Source organism: Rutilus rutilus, assembly GCF_951802725.1.
Source record: "Rutilus rutilus genome assembly, chromosome: 7".
NCBI classification, from domain to species: domain Eukaryota; kingdom Metazoa; phylum Chordata; class Actinopteri; order Cypriniformes; family Leuciscidae; genus Rutilus; species Rutilus rutilus.
The window spans coordinates 11,683,955-11,704,775 of record NC_140221.1 but is presented as its reverse complement, the minus strand read 5'-3'; the positions used below and the strand labels follow the sequence as shown (position 1 = coordinate 11,704,775).

General features: G+C 37.5%; 2 protein-coding genes across 3 annotated transcripts in view; both read left to right on the top strand.

Annotated features, from left to right (window-relative positions):
- Positions 1-238: 238 nt before the first annotated feature.
- tmem203 (transmembrane protein 203) lies at positions 239-1,891 on the top strand. Of its 2 annotated transcripts, none has more exons than XM_084414930.1 (2): positions 239-300; positions 907-1,891. In XM_084414930.1, the coding sequence occupies exon 2, from the start codon at positions 1,126-1,128 to the stop codon at positions 1,546-1,548; it is 423 nt and encodes a 140-aa protein (XP_084271056.1). In that variant the 5' UTR covers positions 239-300; positions 907-1,125; the 3' UTR covers positions 1,549-1,891. The 2 variants fall into 2 exon arrangements, with proteins under 2 accessions (XP_084271056.1, XP_084271055.1); XM_084414929.1 differs by having other exon boundaries at positions 278-389.
- Positions 1,892-3,100: 1,209 nt separating this feature from the next.
- Positions 3,101-20,821, top strand: part of tprn (taperin) — a 30,658-nt gene continuing 12,937 nt past the window's right edge. Inside the window, exon 1 of the mRNA XM_084414852.1 lies at positions 3,101-5,230. Within this exon, the coding sequence (XP_084270978.1) occupies positions 3,254-5,230 (1,977 nt within the window). The 5' untranslated portion in view covers positions 3,101-3,253. The remainder of the gene's footprint in view (positions 5,231-20,821) is intronic.

Here is a 20,821-nt window from a genome sequence, read left to right as displayed (position 1 = left end):
TAGCAGTGACTTGAATGATGCTTCTAAGAAACCATTCAGTCATACAAAAAAAATATAGAGTTAAAATAAGAAAATGTATTCTTATAGTGAGTGCTGAAGAGATGGGGCCTATAAGCCACGCCCGTTGTATCACACGTCCGTTTCATGCTGGTTGTCATTCTGACGCTTTTCCATTTTCTGTGATTTCATTAGTCTTGCCTCTCGGCCTCCGTAGAAAGTATCCAGTTTCAAGGGTCTCGCGATATTTCTTGTGGTTTGTATGTGAAATCTCACGATATTTCCCCGGGCTCCTATTAGAAGGTAAATAGCTCATCTCAGCTAGCTTGGTTCATTACAGCTGCATATCCACCGCTGTCAACCCATCCGTTCAATAACGATCATTTAAAAATGTAGGTTATCATTATTTGTTTGCCTTTAACCATCATTGCGAGTGATATATGTAAGGTAAAATCAATATCATTGGCGCATTTAGTACTCGTCATCATATGCTAACTGACAGCTCGCTTGTTTATACTTACAAATTAAATTCTTCAAAATAATGGACGTTAATTTACTAATAACATGTTTATCTGCACAGTGTTAACCTAGATTATAATGTATATTTATAATACGGAAGCTTTGATGTTAAGGATAGTTTAATAATCCTTGTGGAAGCCTGTATTGTTTTAAATGTGATTCATATAGTCACAGTAGTCAACCATGTTTTTGGGCATGGTTGCATATCATGCAAATACCATTGTAGGCTAATATAATAATAATTCACTATGATTTTATAAGTAGAATAGCTTTTTGATTCCATCTGTGTTTCATGGTATCAGGGTTTTCCATACAATTTGAAAGCTGAATTCTAGTTGAATTTTTTTAATAGTTGTATTTTGATAATGAAGTCTTTCCCCCATTTTTCAGGTTTTGACAGAGCTGTCAAATAAATCAGAAGGTGGACATGATCCATCTCAGAAGGAGCATGATGCTGCCAAAATAGTGAAACAGTCTTCATTGGAGGATTGTTCATAGACTTGAATATCCATTAACCTATTTGAATGCGTCTCTTCACTTCCAGTTTCTTAGGCTAGTGTTTGACCTTAGTCTCCCGAGTAAACAACGCTCAGTGGTGCCCCATTAATAATGCTGTTCTCTTTGCGAGAGCTGGTGCAATGGCTGGGCTTTGCCACATTCGAGCTGTTCCTCCACTTGGGCGCGCTGCTGGTCTTCAGCGTACTGGTGGCCCTGCACATGGACTTGGACAAGCAGATTCTTGAGATGAGCTGGTGGCTTGTCTTCTCACCCTTGTTTGCTGCTGATGGCCTCAGCACCTACTTCACAGCCATTGTATCCATCCGCCTCTATCAAGAAGGAGAGAAGCGTCTGGCAGTGCTGCGCTTGCTGTGGGTGCTGACCGTGCTCAGCCTCAAGCTGGTGTGTGAGGTGCTGCTGTGCCAGAAACTGGCTGAACAGGACCAGACACATGATTTGTGGTTCGGGCTCATTGTTTCCCCGCTTTTCATCCTTCTGCAGCTGCTCATGATTCGCGCTTGTCGTGTCAATTAAAGGACTGCGGTCTGCACACATGCCAAGGGACTTATCTGAATGAAATGGACTCCTGCTGGTGTCATTTAAACCAGGAGGAATACATCGTTGCAAAATCATCGTGACTTTTTTTTTTTTTTATGTATTCAACTGAATTTCTGTCTCAAGCATGTAAACATGGCATTTCAAACGATGCTTAAAGTAATGTGCAATTTTTTTTTTTTATTATTATTATTGTCCTTAAGTGCTATGAGAGATTTGGTCTGGATTTTCTCTGAATACTGTCAATGTTGCTTTATCTGTGTTATTACCTTTTATTGTTTTTTGTACAATTGTAAATAAACCATCAACATTCAAACACTCACTGTTCTCTTGATCTTCTTCCTTGGTTTGTGACCATGCCTTGAAGTGACCTAAAATAACCTGTAACCTGAACAAGTTGTTATTTTTTTATTGTTTGATATTTATGTTGGGTTGGTTATCTTGCGTTAAAATGTAAGTCGTATAATAATCACTAGATGGCACTGTAGCTTTAATTAACACTTCACAATTTCTCATTTGTCTAATTAAACTGTAGAAATAACGGTAGTGTTGTTTGCATTAGATGTAATTTTCCATTTGAGTTATGATAGAGAAACAGAAAGCATTTCTATTTCTTTCCTGTCAGCAATGGTTTTTTTTTGGACTTTGCACTCGGTTTGTGATAGCATAAAATAATTTCCTTGAACATATGTTTAGGAATTTTTAAACAATGAATTGCCACACTGGACATGCAGTAGGCTACTTATTGCAAGCCATTGTGGCTGCAAATGGCAACAATTGTATTAAAGGTCGCACACCCATATCTTAAACGAACATGCTTTCCTGTCCAATTATTTTGAGGTCATCTAAATTCAGAGCGTAGGTAATAGGCTACAGTTATATATTTGGATGAAGTAGTCTATAAATAACTTGACGTGCTGTACTTATAATGTCGTGCTATAATCTTTATTTATGTTCCATTTAATTAATCTTAAAACTGGATTATGACGAGAACACCAGTTGTAACACGTCATCACAGGATATTGTAATATATATATATATATATATATATATATATTAGATTGAATTAACCATATACAGTTTTTGATCCAAAATAATAGTATTATTAATAAAGAGTTTTAATTAAATTAAAAGTAATCTTTTATCAATATTTAAAAATGTAGGCTAATTGCTTATACATTTCTTCCGAAAACAGTAGCACATAGGCCTATTATTCTTTGTAGTTTAGATATTATTTATAATAAATAATTTATTAAGATGTGTGCACAAACACACAAGGAATAAATATTACATTTTTTCACTTACGTTATCTTTCGTATTGTTCATTCAAATTCGAAAATACTGAAAGGGTTAAAGCTATGAAATGGGTGTGTCTCGCTATGTTTGACTGACAGGGCTCGCTTTCATATTCACGATAGTATAGAGGGTAAGTGGGCGGGGCATATGTTAAAACAAAAGGTGTGCCTCAAGTCAAAATGACCAAATGAGGTGTCCACCCTGAGACGAAAGGGTGACGTCACTCTCCGAGGGCGGGGTCGTGTCGGTAGACTGGCACATCATCATCATGCAGGATACATTGTTGCGGCTGCAATGATGTACGAGGACGAATAAGAAGAAGAGCTGCAGGAACAGCGAGAGATTATTCTGTTTCACACGTTTCCCCATAAACCCCATTTCTTCCATAATGTCGGGCGGGGATCTTCGCGTTCTTCGCCAAGAGCCAGGGCAGGAGAGCCCGAGGATGCCGGCCTGGAAACGCGAGATCCTTGAGCGGAGGAAGGCGAAGGGCGGCGGGTCCGGAGCAGGTGCCGAGTCCGTCGCATCTCGACTTAACGGAGAGGGAACGGCCAGTAAAAACAAGGATGATATTACCAGCGCACATTCTAGCAGGAACTATACCATTACTGCTGCCAAGCGCGCGACTAAAAGCCCGGATCTGTCACCGGTGAAAACAAAAGAGCACTGGCCATCCGCAGATCCTTACGACTCGGAGGAGAGAACAGAAATAGACAACGGAGCGCAAGAGAGCCTGGTGCTGCAAGAGAGCTTGGGTCCGCTGCAAGAAAACCCATTCATTAAACTGGAGAAAGAACGCAAGAAGCGTCAGAGCCAAGAGAACGCCGCGCGTCCCGTTCAGCACATCCTCGAGTTATATGGCAGCGTTCCCGGGATACGGACTATACGCGCTGAGAATATCATCATCATTGAATCCGACCCTGAGTACTTTCCGGAAGGATGTAGTTTGAAGCACGCGTCGAAACTGCAGCAGAACGGCACGGTGAGCGGATATAGCTCTCTCAATGACCTTTTAGATCAGAGAGGTAGTCCTGTTACGGAGATACGCGCGAAGGAAGTGGTCATTTATGATACTGCACTTAGTAAAAGCGAGGAAAACCTTAGCACGCTGGGACGACCTGCTTCCTCTCAGCTGGAGGGCCAAGGGAGGGTGAGTCGCATGCTACAGAAATTTGACAGGAATTATGGCAGGTTGCAGCCCAAGTCGCGCAGCACAGAAAACCTCCTGGACTTAGACCATAGTCCTGTCAGGCCAAGCTCCAGACCCAAGCCAGATGTGGTGCCAAAATGTCCAGTGTCTCCGGAAGCTGGCTCTCCACACAGCAAAGTCTTCCAAAACGCACAGTCTACTGTAATCAATCATCTCGCCTCTCCTTGTGACTCAGGGAGCAGTACGCCTGTTTCCGGGTCCCCTCAGTTAGTGTCTTCTGCACGTAGACGTTTTGAGGGGAGTGGGGGACGAAGTGTCACTGTGCATCCCAAGGAGGACGCTGAGATGTCCCCATCCAAGCCTGTTAGAGAACGGGACTGGGACAGCACAGATGGGGCCTCCAAAGCCAAGGTGCCATGCTCTCCGGAGAGCCACCGTGCCCGTGCCGACTGCACTCCTAGCCCCACGTCACCCCCCTTATCGCCCAGCTTCGAGATCCGGCCGTCCCCTCGCCCTGATCTTTCTCTCCTTCCGGCTGGTGATCTACAGGCCCGTGCGCTCGCCAACCTGCGTCTTCAGTCTCGCAATTCCTTCACCGTCATTCCCAAGAGTCGCACGGCCATCTCGTCACCTGGCAGCACTGCCCCGTCCAGCCCTGTCCTTTCCCCCCCATCCCCACGACCCCTGGTGGGTGTGGCAGTTTCAGAGCCCGCTGTGCCAACCCCCCTGCCTACTTCTTTCACACCCCTCGGACCAAAGCTTACAGAAAAGGTGACCGTAGCAGCCAAAACAGGGTCTCCGCAACACACCCCACCTGCCACACCCACCTCCCCAACCCCATCTTCTCCACCCTCAATAGGCTCACCTGTCAAATCAGCCTCACCCCAAGAGGAACCTCCAATCGATACGCTGCCTATTACGAACATCGATGACGTAGTCGTGGAGCCCATGCCGTCCGTCGTGAGCCCTGCACTGCAGAGGCGCAAAGGGAATACATTTACAGTTGTTCCAAAACGGAGGCCCGAGGCTCAGCCTGGCCCTTCTGAGACCCCAGAGGTTGTCACTGAATCTCCGAGCACGCCACAAGCCCCTTATGCCCATCTGGGCACCCTAATTAAAAAGCGTTACCCTGCTGCAGAAGAGATAGAGGTCATTGGGGGCTATCTTTCCCTGGGGCGATCCTGCCTCTCGAAGACTGGATCATCAGGAAAAAAGGTAAATATGTTATCATATTTAGCATAATATCTAGACTTCACTCACTAGACATGTATTCAATAAATTGTATCTTAAATCGTGTCTTAAAGAAGAGGCTTAAAATGACAGTTCACCCAAAACGAAATTTACTCACCCTCATTTCATTGAAATCACATGCTTTATTCTGTGAGGCACACAAGGATTGTTTTAGGAACCCTCAGTCACCATTTATTTTTATTCTGCCTAATATCCTCTTTTGTGTTCCACTAAAGAAAAAAAAGTCACATAGGTTTTGGCACCACGTGAGGGTTAGTAAATAATGACAGAACTTTCCATTTTGAGTGAATTAATCATTTAAGAAGAATTTTTCACATTTAAGAAAGTGTTTATTAAATACGTTTTTATGTTCTTAATGACTTGAAAATGACAAATAGTATATATTTTTTTTATCTGTGCAAATCCACACTCAAATGTTTAAAAAAAAAAGGCTTTAAGGATGTTTTGTAAGACAGTTGTTGGGTGTTTATGACCTGTTCAAAGGTTCGCTATATTCTTTGCCACTGCATCATTCAAAATGTGTCATCATAGTGCTGTACTTTATTGTTTTTTCTTGTACTAGAAGGTCACTGATCAAGTGGAAATAGTATAAACTAAGTATTTGGATCTTGAAAAGCTGTTAAGGTGTTCCACTTACATTTTGTAAACTTGTGGATTGTGAGTTGTTCATGTCACATGCAGTAACAATGAGATACTTCCTGCTAAATCAGTATAATCAGTCCAAACAAGTTATAACTGCCTAAGGGAGAATCTGTGCTTTACAGTGAAACTCAAGCAACACTAAACATTTCGAAGGGCAACTTAAAGTAAACAACTCTAGAAAACAATATAAAAAAATGCTATATTCAAATAATACAGAAAATGTGCCATATCAAAAACAGCCTGTAGTATATGCTTACATTGTGACTTTAATTTATAACCAAATATAAACAGCAGTAAAAAACATGCCGGGGGAGGTCAGGTGATTTATGGTGGAAAAAGAGTCACGTGTTCTGTTTGGAGTCAAGTATAGGATTTAGTGAGATCTAATAAAGTTCTCTCAGATTTGTCAGTGAATCCTGAAGGGAATGTGAAACTGCAAACATTAGGGAACCTGTTTATTCTCCCCTTCAAAAACTATGCATTTTGCTAAAAGGTGACATTTGATTGTATTTGTTTTTTGCCATTTCATTACTCTCAAGAAATATATCTACATAGTTAGGATTTGTATTTAGAACTGATAACTATTTGTAACTTTACAAAGCCGTACTTGAGATTTGTTTGACTTGTCACATAACATGCTGCCATTCAGTCAAAATCAATCTCAAAACAGGAAACCAAACAAGCACCAATGATCTGTTTCACTTCCTCTTTGCAGTGGCGCTCTCAACTAGGTTTATCAAACTAGGTTTAGATCCATAGAATGTATTCAAAGTAATTATGATTCCAGTTGTTTGACATTAGAGTCAATTATTAGAGTTTTACTATTTTTGTTCTTCAAATTTTGTTTTAGCTTTAATGTTTTAGCGGAACTGCTAATGGAGATGAATAGAGACACTATTTCTCTGTGAGAAGTCTGACAGCTACAGTAGTTGTGTTATTAGATTGTCTGCACAGCAAACTCTCTCTGATAAGCATCACTTTAGTAGGCTACTTCAAAAATAAATAAATAATAATTTTCAAGAAAATGTCTGATTTTCCTGTTATTGTTTTTAGACATTATGTATAGATATTTCTTTGTGTACTATGATGACTAGTTTTGTGACGCTAAAGTCTCGCAACCTGAGCACTGTTTTTAAGACACCTTATATACAGCATTTAAACTTTTCTGTTCTTTTCTGTTCCGTTGTTACATGATTCTGTTGATTTAAAGTGGCAGACGACATAACCGCAGTGTGCAGAAATAGACCATTATTATCAGCTGGTCGGTTTCGGATTCGTTATAGTAATCTAGTTATTAGGCTTGGTGTGAACAGGCCAATCCAACGCATACAGGGCTCAGACATAAGATATGCATCACTCACATTTTCTTGAACTACATCAGTGTGAAAATGCACTTGTGGGCACTTTTGTACATTTCACAATGAATAAATGCTTCATTTGTGGGGGTACATTTGAAGTCATAATGGAATCATGCTAAGTTTATCATTGATATACATTTTTGATTTCATGTTACTAACAGTGTTGTTGCCTCACCTTGGTGAAACATCCAGCTGGCCAGGCCCAGGTTGGGTTAGGTTATGTGCTGCTTTTGTTCTCTCTCTCTGTTGTGTTTGCAGGTGATGTTAGTGATTGAGGATTGGCTCATGCCACACCTTTGTTCTGTTGGGTTTTAGAGCTTTTATCAAAGCTCTTCCTGGTTCGGAGCTTAGAGAAGGAAACGATTATGGCAACATCAAGGGGATGTCATTGTCATTGGTTTGGAATTTACTGTCAATGTGCATCTCACTCTCTTTCTCTCTTTGTGGTTGGTGTCTGTGGGTTCACAGTCTTTATTTCTGCAGAACTGAGGGGGGTCTACTTACTCTAAAAGCTCTTCAAGTTCTTGATGTCACAGTTGTGTTAGACACAGTGTTAGTTTTTTTTAACCATGATTTTCTTTTCTTTTTTCAAATACATTTTACATTACTAAACAAACTGTAATTGGTTTCCCATGCAAAACTCAATGCCATAATGCTAGGATGTTTTGGTTTGTTGTGGTTTTCAGAGTGTTACTGTTGGTAGTGGTTGCTAGGATGTTTTGGGATGGTTGCTATATGCAGTTATAAGGTGTTATAAGTGGTGACTAGATTGTTGCTTTGCAGTTGCCAAGGTCTTATGGCTGGTTGCTAGGGCATTGCTATGTAGTTGTTAAGGTGTTATGACTGGCTGCTAGGAAATTGTTTTGCTGTGGTCGGTTGGATATGTGTTAATTATTATCTTCTAGGATCTTCTAGCCTTGGCAAGCACGTCTAATTTAGACTGCACAATAGATTGAAATAAAATAGACTGAGACGCTGGGGGTGAAATCACCCCACCCCGCAAAAAGAAAAAATTGATTTAATTGAAATAAATTACAGTGTATATATTAGTATTGTAATTTTACAGTTGTACTATAACATGCATGACTTTTATTTTTATTAAATAATTGTTTTTTTATTTCACAGTACAATAGTATTACAATATTTTGTTTAATATTTGTACTTAATAATAATCACAATAAAAACAGTCATGTTGAAAGAGTCAAAAACAGTGGTAATGTGACGTACGTCTTAAAAGACCCCAAGTGGACAGAGATACAAATAAAATAAAATAAACCCCCTAAAAGATTCTGCAAAAATTCAAGTTTTTACTTTTTTATTTCTTATGCAGATGTACTCCCCAACAAAATCACCCTAGAATGATTGATTCTTCTTATCTTTTCTCTTGGGGGAGCTGTGGTTGAGGGGGTTGGGCTAAAATCTCACCAATGCTCTTAGCATATTGTCTGCCCCGGGTCGGCTCATTATTCTCTGGGGCTTGACTGAATCCTGTTGTTGTGTTGGATAATCATGATTATGTTATGACCTTTAGTTTTGCTTGTGACTTGAGATCACACTCCTACTGAGAATAGAGCAATGAGAGTGATTTACTTCAAGAACACATCTACAGACGGTCTGTGCTCAGCCATTGTAAACGTGTAATAATACATATAATTGATATGAGTGGTTTTAGTTAAAGACTAAAAGATCTAATGTTTTTGGAAGCAGAAGTATGTGTGTAGCTTAGTATGGTCTGATTTCATTCATTGGAAAGATCATGAGTTATTTGCTTAATATGATGTCAAATTTACTCTGTAATTATGGTATAGCACAGTGTAACAGAGAATCAGAGATGATGGCCTTTAAAGTGTCTGGATTGTTAACATGAAATGATAAAATAGCAATTTGCCTGACAATGTCTACTGTAAATACTGCTCTGTTCATTAAATATTACATTAGCAGAGTATACAGCGTTCCAGTCTGCATACACCATACAGTGAACATTTATAACTAGCAGGGATGCTTGATTATGATATTTTATTCATGATTATGAGGGGGCCATATGACCAAAACCTTATACGAGTAATTTATTTATATAATATACAATATTTTGTATGATATCTACTTTTTAGATGCAAGTGAAATCTCACAATTCTCATTACCAATTTCGATACCCCAGTAGAATACTATAGTTAGGCCTATAGAAGACTATAATTCAATGGGAGCACCACGTTTAAAAAAAAAAACACCAGCAGGATCACGAGGCACTAAATGTCTATTTCACAGTGAGCGTTATAGTTTAGTTATTTTTTCTCATTTTCTTTTGTTGTTTGATTAACTTTTTTTTTTGTATTCAGTAAGAGTGAAATACATTGCAAAAGTACAAAACAGATACTTGCCATTAAGGATGCAGACAGCAGCAGGTATATTAGGCTGCTGTCACTTTAAGACCTAAGGCACGGATCCAGTGATATCCTAATTTTCTTCCAAATGTTTACTTGAAACATAATCAACTGTTTACGTGACTACTCGCCAAGGCCATCATTTTGACATATATTTGCGTGTATTATACCATTTAGGCTTGCGCATGAAGCTCAAAGAATAGACTTTTATTTGTCTGTGTTTAGCTCCTCAGTGTGCACAGAAAGAGATCTGGGGAATAGCATGAGTTCTTTAAAAAAATATTTTTATGATCAAGCTGATCATAAACTATGAGTTTAGACTGTACAGTCTACAGTAGACTGCATTTTATGGAAGTCACATTCATGATTTTACTGATTTGTATGTTATGTGTGGGCTTTTAAGGAGGAGCGGAAAAGCCACACACCACTGTAAAGGAAAGGAACGAGGTACAAAAATCGTGTTTTCATAATCGTTGGAAGTCAAAGCGGAACTTAAATTTGATTAACCACATTAACATTACCCTAATAACTAGATCTTTGATCTGAACATGAAAGTGCTCAGATTTATAGTGTGTTTATAGAAAGTTAATGTTATTAAAAGCCTGAGGCAGAACATGTCAGAGGACTTTCGTCATGGTTTAATATTAGCTTTTATGTCTCTGCTGCTCGTTCTGAATCGCTTGAAGAGGGAGTGTTTTAATGAACCATTAAAGGTTTAATTTGACATTGCCCAGCTTTAGAAAGTGTGAGGGGCTTTACCAAAGCCCCTTTAAGGCAAGTCATTTCACTCTGTGGCCATCTTTGAAACGCCTCTCGGGCATACAAGTGCAGCTCCTATGTCTTTGATTGGGAAAACATCAGATTCTCCAAAACTGTTCGCCAAGCTCATGGTTAATTCTGAACTGCCGAAATGAGTCATCAGTAATTTCTGTAACATTCATATGTAACAATGTAACAAATTCCCGTGAACAACGTCTACTTTGAACCGCCCTCAAAAACTAGCTGGTTCATGTTGTGTACATGGCGATAAGATGCCGTTTTCTGCGTTGCGAAAGCAAATTCTCTTTGCATACACTTCTAAAGGATTGGGATGTGAAGAGTCAGTGGTTAAAATCAACACAGTGATACAACAGCAACCTTTTGATGATGCTTCTCAAATCTCTGTGAGGTCTAAATGGGATTTACCAGGCACTTATCCATTAAAGATGGGACAGTACCCACTTTATTTGGACCAACTTGCTCCTCTGAATCACAGCCTGTTAGTGTGACGTTAGTATGATGTTTTATATTGTGTAGGTTGGCTAACGGCTGGGCGGCTAACTTACGTTATTCCTGTCTTACTGAAATACTTCTACAAATCAGCCAAAGGCTCACTATTACCTAAAACTGTATCAATTAATGCAGATTGTCTCTCGTTTTTACTACTTTGAGTAATGATAAAGGATGGAGCAAGATTTGTTTTCCAAACTTTATCATTCACGTTAGTGCTCGGCTAACGTATGCACATTTTTTGCAGAATTTTTAAAAATACTTTTTATCTTGTAAATTTTTATTTATTTATTTTTTATAATGAGAATTAAGATGCTTGGCTGCTGTTGTTAATGTTGCTGGAATAAAATGAACCCAAATTAGGTTGGAATTAAAATCACACACAGAATTACTGGAGTAACAACACAGGCAACAGTAATAATCAAAAGGTAAACATTTATTAGTAAGCAAGAACACCCAGGAATGAACAAAAATATAGGCAAGAGTAAAAACAACAAAAAAGTGCAGATAAGAGCGACAACTTAATGGTTATGCAGTTAAATGAAATTGCTTTTTAAAAGTGTAATATTTAATAACTTATGTTTAAAAATAAATTTGACCAAATTTTGTTTATTTTTCTCCCGCCATCGAAAACACTAATAGCACCACGGCCAAAATCATCAAAAAACACAGACTGAAATCCTGCTCACGTGATTTGGATGTTAGAGAAAAGAAAACACTCGAAGCGAAAGACGAAATGGAGATGAAATCCTCCAGTTTTAAAAGAACACGTTTCTCGCTGCAGTCACTTTCAAAGTTCTCTCTCTTTTCCGCTTCAATTAGGTTTCTTCTATTTTCCACATATATTCCTAAAAATCTTCTGACAAGGAGTGTATACTTATTGAATATTTAAAGGAAAAATTATTATTTGTAATGGACCCATATATTCAGACATATTTTATTCTCCTCTACTATGTTAACTGTTTAATACATCATTTCCCCTCCACATGAAAGGACACACCTCTGGTTGCAGATTCTTTTAGCTTGCAAAATGTATATATCTGTCTGTAAAATGTCTAATTTTATGATGTGTGCCTTACAAACACACAAGGAGGCGGATGGAAACCCTCCTCTTCTCCTGTATGTCCTGATACGAGTGTGAAAGTCCACCATGTTTAATTATTGACTAGACAGAATGCCGTCTCCTCCATCATGCACCACACCTCTGTCTCTGTCCTTATCCTCACTTCCTCCGTTTCTGCCCCTCCCCCGTTCCTCCCCTCTCCTAAACTTACTGGTGTCCTCCAGGAAGTTCTCCTTACAGACAGACACTGGCTCTTCAGCAGCTGTGTATTTGTGTGTTTACTTTGCCTTTGGTATGCATTGTTGTGTTTGGACTTTGAAGTTCAGATAATTTAGTGATGTGTCCTACAGTCTTGACGCCATTGTGTAATCCCATATGGACCACTTCTGTGTGTGTGAGAGTGTGTGAGCGCCTGTCACATGGCAGCAGTGTCTACAATAGAGTCGATGTAATTAGAATTCAGACTGCAAAGCGCCACTGTTGCTGTCATGTTTAATTCAAGAGTCACTCCAGCATGTGTGTTAGAGACAGAGAGGATCATAGAGAGCTGAAGTGAGAGAGAGAGAAAGTTATAGTTAACGTGAATGCGAGAGTGCTTTTTAAGTTAATTATTTCCTTAAAGAAACAGTTTACCCAAAGGTGAAAATTCTGTCATTATTTACTCACCCTCATGTCATTTCAAACCCATAAGCTATTAGGTTTTCTATGGAACACATCTTGAATAATGGATTGAGTTCTCTTTCCCTTGTAGTAGTAGCAAATTGGTCAAAAGTGACAGTAAAGACATTTAGAATATTTCAAATAAATGCTGTTTCCATTCATCAAAGAATCCTGGAAAAAAAATTAGCACGGCGGTTTCCATAAATATATTAAACAGCACAGCTGTTTTAAACATTGATAATAGGAAGACATTTTTCTTGATCAGCATATTAGAATGAAGGATCGTGTGACACGTCCTCAGAATCATGCGTTTCAATGGCAACACTATCAACGCCAAAATGAATCTGCCGCAGTCAAGTGTACCAACACGTGGTACAAGTTGGTGCTCCCAGAAAATTCAGATTTTACAAGTTATAATTACGAGTTCTATGAGAATGTAAGCGCTTTTTTTTTTTTTTTTAAGTCGGAATCTCGTAATAACGGTAATTCCAACATGGTGTGAACGCACCTTAAATTGGCTGATATTGGAAATTTTATTGTGCTTGCTTATTATTTCTCTTGTTTTTACATTTAGATTACATTTGCTGTCATCTAACACTCACAATCTTTAAAAACCAAAAAATCATCCAAAAATTATATTATTAATATATTGACACGGTTAAATATAATTTTTAGAAAATCTTAAAATAAATTTCCATTCAGTACATTTAAAATTTTGTGATGCCTAAATTAACTTGCATTTAAATAGATTTTTTTTTTAAAGAATATATTTAGAAAGTCAAATTAGAGTTTGGTCTCAAGTCATTTCCCCTCATATTCAGACAGCACAGCATTTGTAACACAAACACATGCGAGAATGTCTTAGACCTGGTGAATGGGACATTATTGCTAAAAACTGCCACGTTTGAATTAGAACAAGACAAACCGAACAATTATGTGATTAAAAATATAACTTTCAGCCTGTTCCTTACACAAACCTATTTGAATCCATAAAGAGTTGGAATGAGTAAATTATGACAATTTCATTTAATGGATGACCAATTCCTTGAATTCATTTTAACCTTGTATATTCTTTTAATTAAATGACACAAACTGAATGACAAACATTTGTGTGGAATATTTGTGCTCGTGCTGACTAGCATGAATGCTTTCACATATGCTAATTTGTTTGAGAGTCGAGCTTGAAATAGCCAATGCAAATCTTATTCAAATAAACCTTGACCATAAGCTCAAGCTGCTCAAAAATACCAGCTGACCACTGCAGGTCATCACAGAAAGAATGATATGAATGTGTGTGTTTATGTATGTTATGATACAGGCAGCCAGCCATGTGTTTTTCTGCCCTGGTTTTCTTTGATAAGCCTGTTGATAGGAATCTTCTTTCTCTTTCTGTCTGCTTGTTTTCCACTATGTGTTCTTGTCTTTTCACTGTTTGCATGCTCTCTTGCTCTTGGTGTATTTCCTCCTCTGCTCTTTTCTCTAAAAATAGCTATGGTTCCTGTCGCTGAGCAACGGAGACCACAGCTTTTCTATCCTGTCATTAGAAATCTTAAATTAGGTATCTCTGCCTTTTTGTTTCCAAAACACTTCCTTCCCTACTTCTGCCCTATACTTGCCAATGATTTATCAAACCGCCCAGACCAGGCAACGTTACACAGCTTTAGACAGTGTTGTTCATGAGTGCTTATGTTAGGCCTGATTAATATTTCAAGCCTTTCCGTAAATAAGAGCATCTAATCTAGGCCCACATGGAATCTGCACAAGTTTTCATTTATTGTTCACTGCTTTACACATTTTGTAAGCTCTTCACGAGTTCTCAGCTGGTCAAAATACCATCATAGGTTACGCACACACAGTGAGTGCATTTAGCCCAGTACACAGCATTGTTTTATATATTCTGTAAGTTCCGTCATGACGAAATATGTGTAATAAAATCCGACCAATCAGGTTGTGAACATATCCCTATGCCTTTAGGTTCGGTATCTTCAAGTTCGGTGTTAAAGTGTGAACTCACCTTAAGAAAAATAATACAATAGTTGTATTTTACATTACAACTGATATTGATATATACGGCTGTCTTCATTTTGTTCTTTTTCTAAAATTACACCGTCAAACTTTTATTTTTACGGAAAACTACAGGAAGCCCTTTAAGTGTGCAGCACTAACACATCATGTATAGAGACATTCAGATATTCCTCTTGCTTAAAATCATGAATTATGTACATTTTTATTTTCAACTTTTCACATTGTTATGCTGAAAATATAGTTTGAAATACTAAAAAACCATTACATTTGTAAATCCAAAATAGAAACATACTTCCAGGCATTTGGCTACGCATCATAATGCATTTTCATTCTGTGGAAAAGAGCAGTATTTTGATAATACTGTAACTCCCTACTGGCCATCCATTTAAGCTGGGGCCACACTAAAAGATATTTAAAATCTTTTTCAAAATGTAAAAAAAAAAAAAAAAGGTGCTTATAGTTTATGGACTGCTTTTAACAGACAATTTGTGGGGGAAAAAGAAAACTGTTTAGATGAAGTCATGGAGACGGTGTGAACATGAACATGCATGTTACAGCACAAGCTGGAGGTGAGTCTTCCGTTAGCTCACTTTCTGATTGGGTATTGTTTCATTCCACATGATAATCTCCATTCGTTCACACATTTGTCCTCGGGGTTCCCCCCTCACAAAAGGATTTCTGATCCGAGATAAGGGTGTCTCCCATGTTCTTCCGAGCAGATTCAGTCACTCTTATGCCTAGTTCAGACTACACGACTTTAAATGATTCGCAACTGGGGGTCACACACTACACGAGCTGACAACAACTAACGACTCTATCTGGTCCCCAAACCACGTTTTGTCACGGAAAAACACGCGAGAAGTGGAACTGGAAATGACACGAAACAATGCGCAAAACAGGAGTTGTTTATTTGAAAATTGCAAGCTGTTTGCACGATGATCTGTTCTGAACCACCAAAAAAAAAGGAAAAAACATGAATGAAATAATGGATCAGCACAGCGGGCAGCAGGGATTATCTGTGCTACAAAGAGAGTTGGAGTTGAGTAAAACATGTTTATAATGAAAAAGTAGCTGCCTGCTCATGTTGTGGTTTGGCTTGTTGCTGCTACTGTTTTTCTTCCGGTGACCTCAACCCATGCCTTGCTCTCTCATTGGCTGTTGCTCGTCGCGACGCTTGACACCAGAGGATGTCGAGTCGGCCGATAGCTCCAGTTATTTAACATGCTAGATATTTGTCTGGCGGTCGGTGAGGCTTCAGCGAATCTCTTTGATGCGTCGTTGACTAGTTCACACATAAAGATTGGCGAGCACTGATCACCCGCTGATTTTCCTCCGATCACAGCCCGACCTGTCGGCGATCTCATTGACTTGCAAATCGGGCTTAAAATCCTGTAGTGTGAATTTGGCATTAACACACTTCACACCACTGGAAAATCTAAGATAATCTGCAGAACCATAAAAATAATTGTGACTTTACCTATAGGATTGTCGGAAGGGAGAAATCGGTCCATAATCGGCCCGAATATCTTGTAATTTGTGGCCAGCATTAGGCTGTTTCCTTACCTATGGCCCGCATCTCTGCAGCCCTTTACGGACATTTAATCACCCTTTATGATTGATTACATGATGACAGAATTTTCAATTTGAACTGAAGTAAAAGCCAAAATAGTTATTAAATAAACACGTATAGCTTTGGGAATGAAGTGCATTTGACTTTTGATTCCATCAGGCCTACTCATATCCCATTAATTTATACTGTGAGTACTATGTAGTAACATTCTCCTTCTCCACAAACTAAACAATGTGTTGTAGTCAGTTTCTCATGCATACCCAAACCAGGCATGTGTCCAAACCAGGCATGACAAGATAAAGTGATAAAATCTCTTCCATTTCCATCTTTTTGTTTTAAATTGCTGTGACCTCAACAACACCTTGACTGGCTGTGTCTATTTGCATATTATCTGTCCTAAATAATATGTGAAATTGTATTTAGTGTGTCCCAATCCATATTTTATTGACTTTGACCAAAGGTAGACAGATGCTTTTTTGTTTTGAAATGTGCCCTTACATACATTTTCAGCTAATATTACCCACTTACCCTTGAGCAATAGAACATAAAAAATGAACATAAAAAATATAACCTTAGCATGTTCCTATTACATATGTCTTACTATAATTTCCCACTAAGGCTGGGTTGAAAATATGGGTAATTCTTGATTTTAATTGTTTTTTATTTAACTGATAATATACTGATAATATTATATTTATATAACCCGATAAACTGATATTGATTCCTAAAGTCAAATAATCGACAATCGATATTTAAGTCGGTGCTGTTTTCAGTTGATGCGTGAACAGCTCGCCTCCCATCGCAACATGCACATAATTACATTTACCACAGAAAAGCCATTAAATTACCATTATAGCTCGATATAGAAAAAACTGTATAGAAACTATAGAGAGGAGCTTTTTGCTAAATATGCACTATATTTCATATTCATTATATTTTTACTTAACCTGTTCTTCAGTATCAATGTACGTTTGAATAAATCCGTCATGAAAACAAGTTTTTGAATTGAAGTAGAAACATAATTATTTCATTGTATTATTATAAAAAACTGCCTTATGTGTGATTTAAATGTTTTTTGTATACAAATCAGTTAGATAAGCCAGCAAATGTGTAACAATTGGGGAAAAAAGACTATTGCAGCTTACATTTCATGCCAACTTTAATATTATAGTGAAGTATCAAGTGACAAGGTTTTCTGTATTGTTTACAGCTTTAGTTGAGTAACGTTTTCTCTTGAGAAAAAAATTGACATGATACTGTACCTGATATATCCAACTGAATCAAAATAAAATTGAACTTAATTGAATCGAATCTTAAAATTTTGTCATACCCAGCCCTATTTCCCACCACTAATGAAATGCATACTGTATAGATTAAGTATGCAAATTAAGGACTCAACCATTTTGTCAGTTGCTTGGTTTCTATTTTTCTTGTTAAACCGTGTAGCTCCGCCCACCACGAAATCTCATTGGTTCAAAATTCTGCTCTACCTTGCTGTTTATTAAACATCAGATGTTCTGATTGGCTATGATTTTTGTCAGTTCCTGCAGCAGTTCGTTTACAGTGAGGACACTAATATTAATTTGGTTAGGGCACAGATACACACTTTTACAGTGCTGTTGTTCTTGAGAGGTGGTGTTCAATTTGATGAATATTTGAAGGCATTCCATTGCTATTACCATGCTGTTATGTCATTCATTTGATTTGCAATCGTGCTGTTCTCATTTAATTCATAAAGTTTTCACTCATTCGGTGTAACATCGTACAAGATTTAACACATTTAAATAGACATATCAAATAAAAAATGTATATGATATAGTATTTTAGTTGACATATCTCTTGTAAAAGCCCTTATTTTTAAAAGAGGCTCCAGCAAACACGAGGAGAGAATGTGTCTCCCGAATATTTTTCCTATTATTCGGTAGAATTCGTTTATCATTTTGAAGCCATTATCTGTTCCTTTCCGAATAAGGTATTCGGCATCGGGCACATCGATGCCCGGATGGTTTATTTTTTCCAGTTAGAATCCGAAATGCAGATCCGTGCAGTGCACACTCCAACGACTAATATTGCCCATGACCCATTATGTGTTGGACAAAGGATTTGATTAGAAACAACACAAATAAAAAAAGTGTTAAATAAATACAAACATGGCGGATGTGCGAGTCCGATGGTTAAGTAGAGAGGTTTAGATAAAGGGGTTTGAGTGATTAATTATCAGTATCTAACCTGATGAAAAGATATTAATTCAATGTTATCCACATTATATTTCCAACTGTTTCTTTGAAACGAGCCTCCAAATTGCAAAGGTCACTGTTAGTGATTACCAATCGAGTCATAGAATGTGATTATCGGCCGATGCCGATCGATCGGAGCATCCCTACTTGTAATCTTTAATCAAAATAACTTCCTATCCCTCTTGTAGCGAATTCTCTTCTCTGATGATGTGTGTACTAGTGTGACAACCTGTCAGTCACATGAGATTGATGCAATAGCAAATGACAACAATCCTATCAATTCCCAATGGACAAAATTAATTCCCATCCTACATTTAATCTTGTTGTTTCATTCGTGCAGTATGTCACAATAGGGAAGAAAGGACTATTGCAACTTCTGTTTCATGCTGACTTTCACCTGTTCTTCAATATTTAATGAATGTTTGAATAAAATGACAGCTACCTTTTAAATGTTTATCATTCAAAAAACGAATTGGAGTAGAAACATAATTATGTCATTAAAAAGTTAATATTATAATGTTATTATTATAATAATTTTTTTTGCAATTTAAATGTTTTTTATTCAAATCAGTTGTTAATTTTAACCTTCAATATTACAGTAATGGATTTTTCGCAAGCCTTAGTGGCCAGTGAAATGATTCAGACGTGACTGAAATATTCTAATCCCCTAGATCATGCAAGAATACACATGTCTATTATGCTGGTTCACCTACATCACACGCTTATGAAACCATGCGTGTGTGTGTGTTTATGTATTGTAGGTCTTACCAGCTGTACTGTGCTGAGGGATTTCTAATATTAAACACCCTGGCAGGAGATTAGCTCTAATCAGGCATCTGCTCAGTCTGCCCTACACTTCAATGAGAGGCCGTAACAATCTTTCCCCTCACACACAAGCATACAGACAAAGAGTTTCAGCATTTGCTGGACAGATTCTGCTTCACAGTGTGCTGCCAACCAAAGGTTGTAACTCAGAGAGAAAGCCCCAGTATTTGTGTGTGTGTGTATTTACATGAAGTCTCAACCTTGGTACAAATAAGGACAGCATCTCTAGTGAATTCTGGTCTGCTAAACATGTATACTAATTTTTACTGGGGAAAAGTTATATCCGTATTTAAAAAAATATGAAACTATTATTATTATATAATAATAAGAGGACAATACCAGTACAAAAGCAATTTTTAAATATATTTGCATTTTTTAAACATATATTGTAGCATAAAAAATCTGCAAAGTGACACTTTAATAATTGTGTTGAATCAGTGTTGCTAACGTTTCAATATTTTCAGTGAATGTAAGTGAGCTATGCTCATATTCTGATTTTAAATTGTAATTTTGGCCGCCCTTAACATGGGTCAAACCATTGACAGTACAGTACGCTAGAACACCTGACTCATTCAAGGACGAAGCAAGAACAAAAAGTGTCTAAAATGCATGTGCTCAGTTCAGTTGAATGATAAAGTTTGCCCTCTTTAACTTAATGCTGTGAAACTGAATATACAAAGCAAACTATTTGCTGAAATAGCCATATTTACAACATGAGCGTGGCTTATCTGTCAATCAGATGAGCCTGAAAGTTGAATCAGTTTCAGCATAACGAGACTCTCGCCACATTTTCTTTCAGAATCATCTTGGGCTGATACAAAGAAAAAGTAAAATGTACAAAAAATATGTTTTTAATTTGGCTTATACAAATTTATATACCAATTCATTATAATATTAGGATAAAATGAAGTATTATCACTAAGATATTATGAAATAACAATGGGCAAAACTATTTTTAAAAATGAACATTAACCAAGATGAACAAATGTGTGAAAAATATATGCATTAATTCATGATATATAATTTAAAATGTAGTACATGTTAATGTTAACAACCTTGTTATAAAGTGTTTAAAATCACAAGATCATAAAACAACAATTATACACTGTAAAAGCATTTTTGGAGTAGTAGTGCCACCCTGTACTACACGCACTTTGGAGTCTTTAACTTGCATTTTGCAGGGTTAATGTTATTGATTAATTCATTGTTCATTGCAGTTGCAATCGAAAATGGGAATTCTTAAAATTACAGTTTTTCTCAATTGCCAACACACTATAACTGATTCAGTTGTCACAATTTCCCAAACTAACTATTCATTCAGTTGTAAAAAAAACAAAACAAAGCAAAAACAAAACAAAAACATGACTCACATTTTTTTATTATTTTCACCTGTTTTCACACACATTCCAATTTTCTCAATGATTTCTGCAAACCACAAAACTTACACAAAATACCCTCATTTTACACAGGTTTAACCATGATCTCATTCATAATACAAACACATAATATAATTAACTGAAGCATC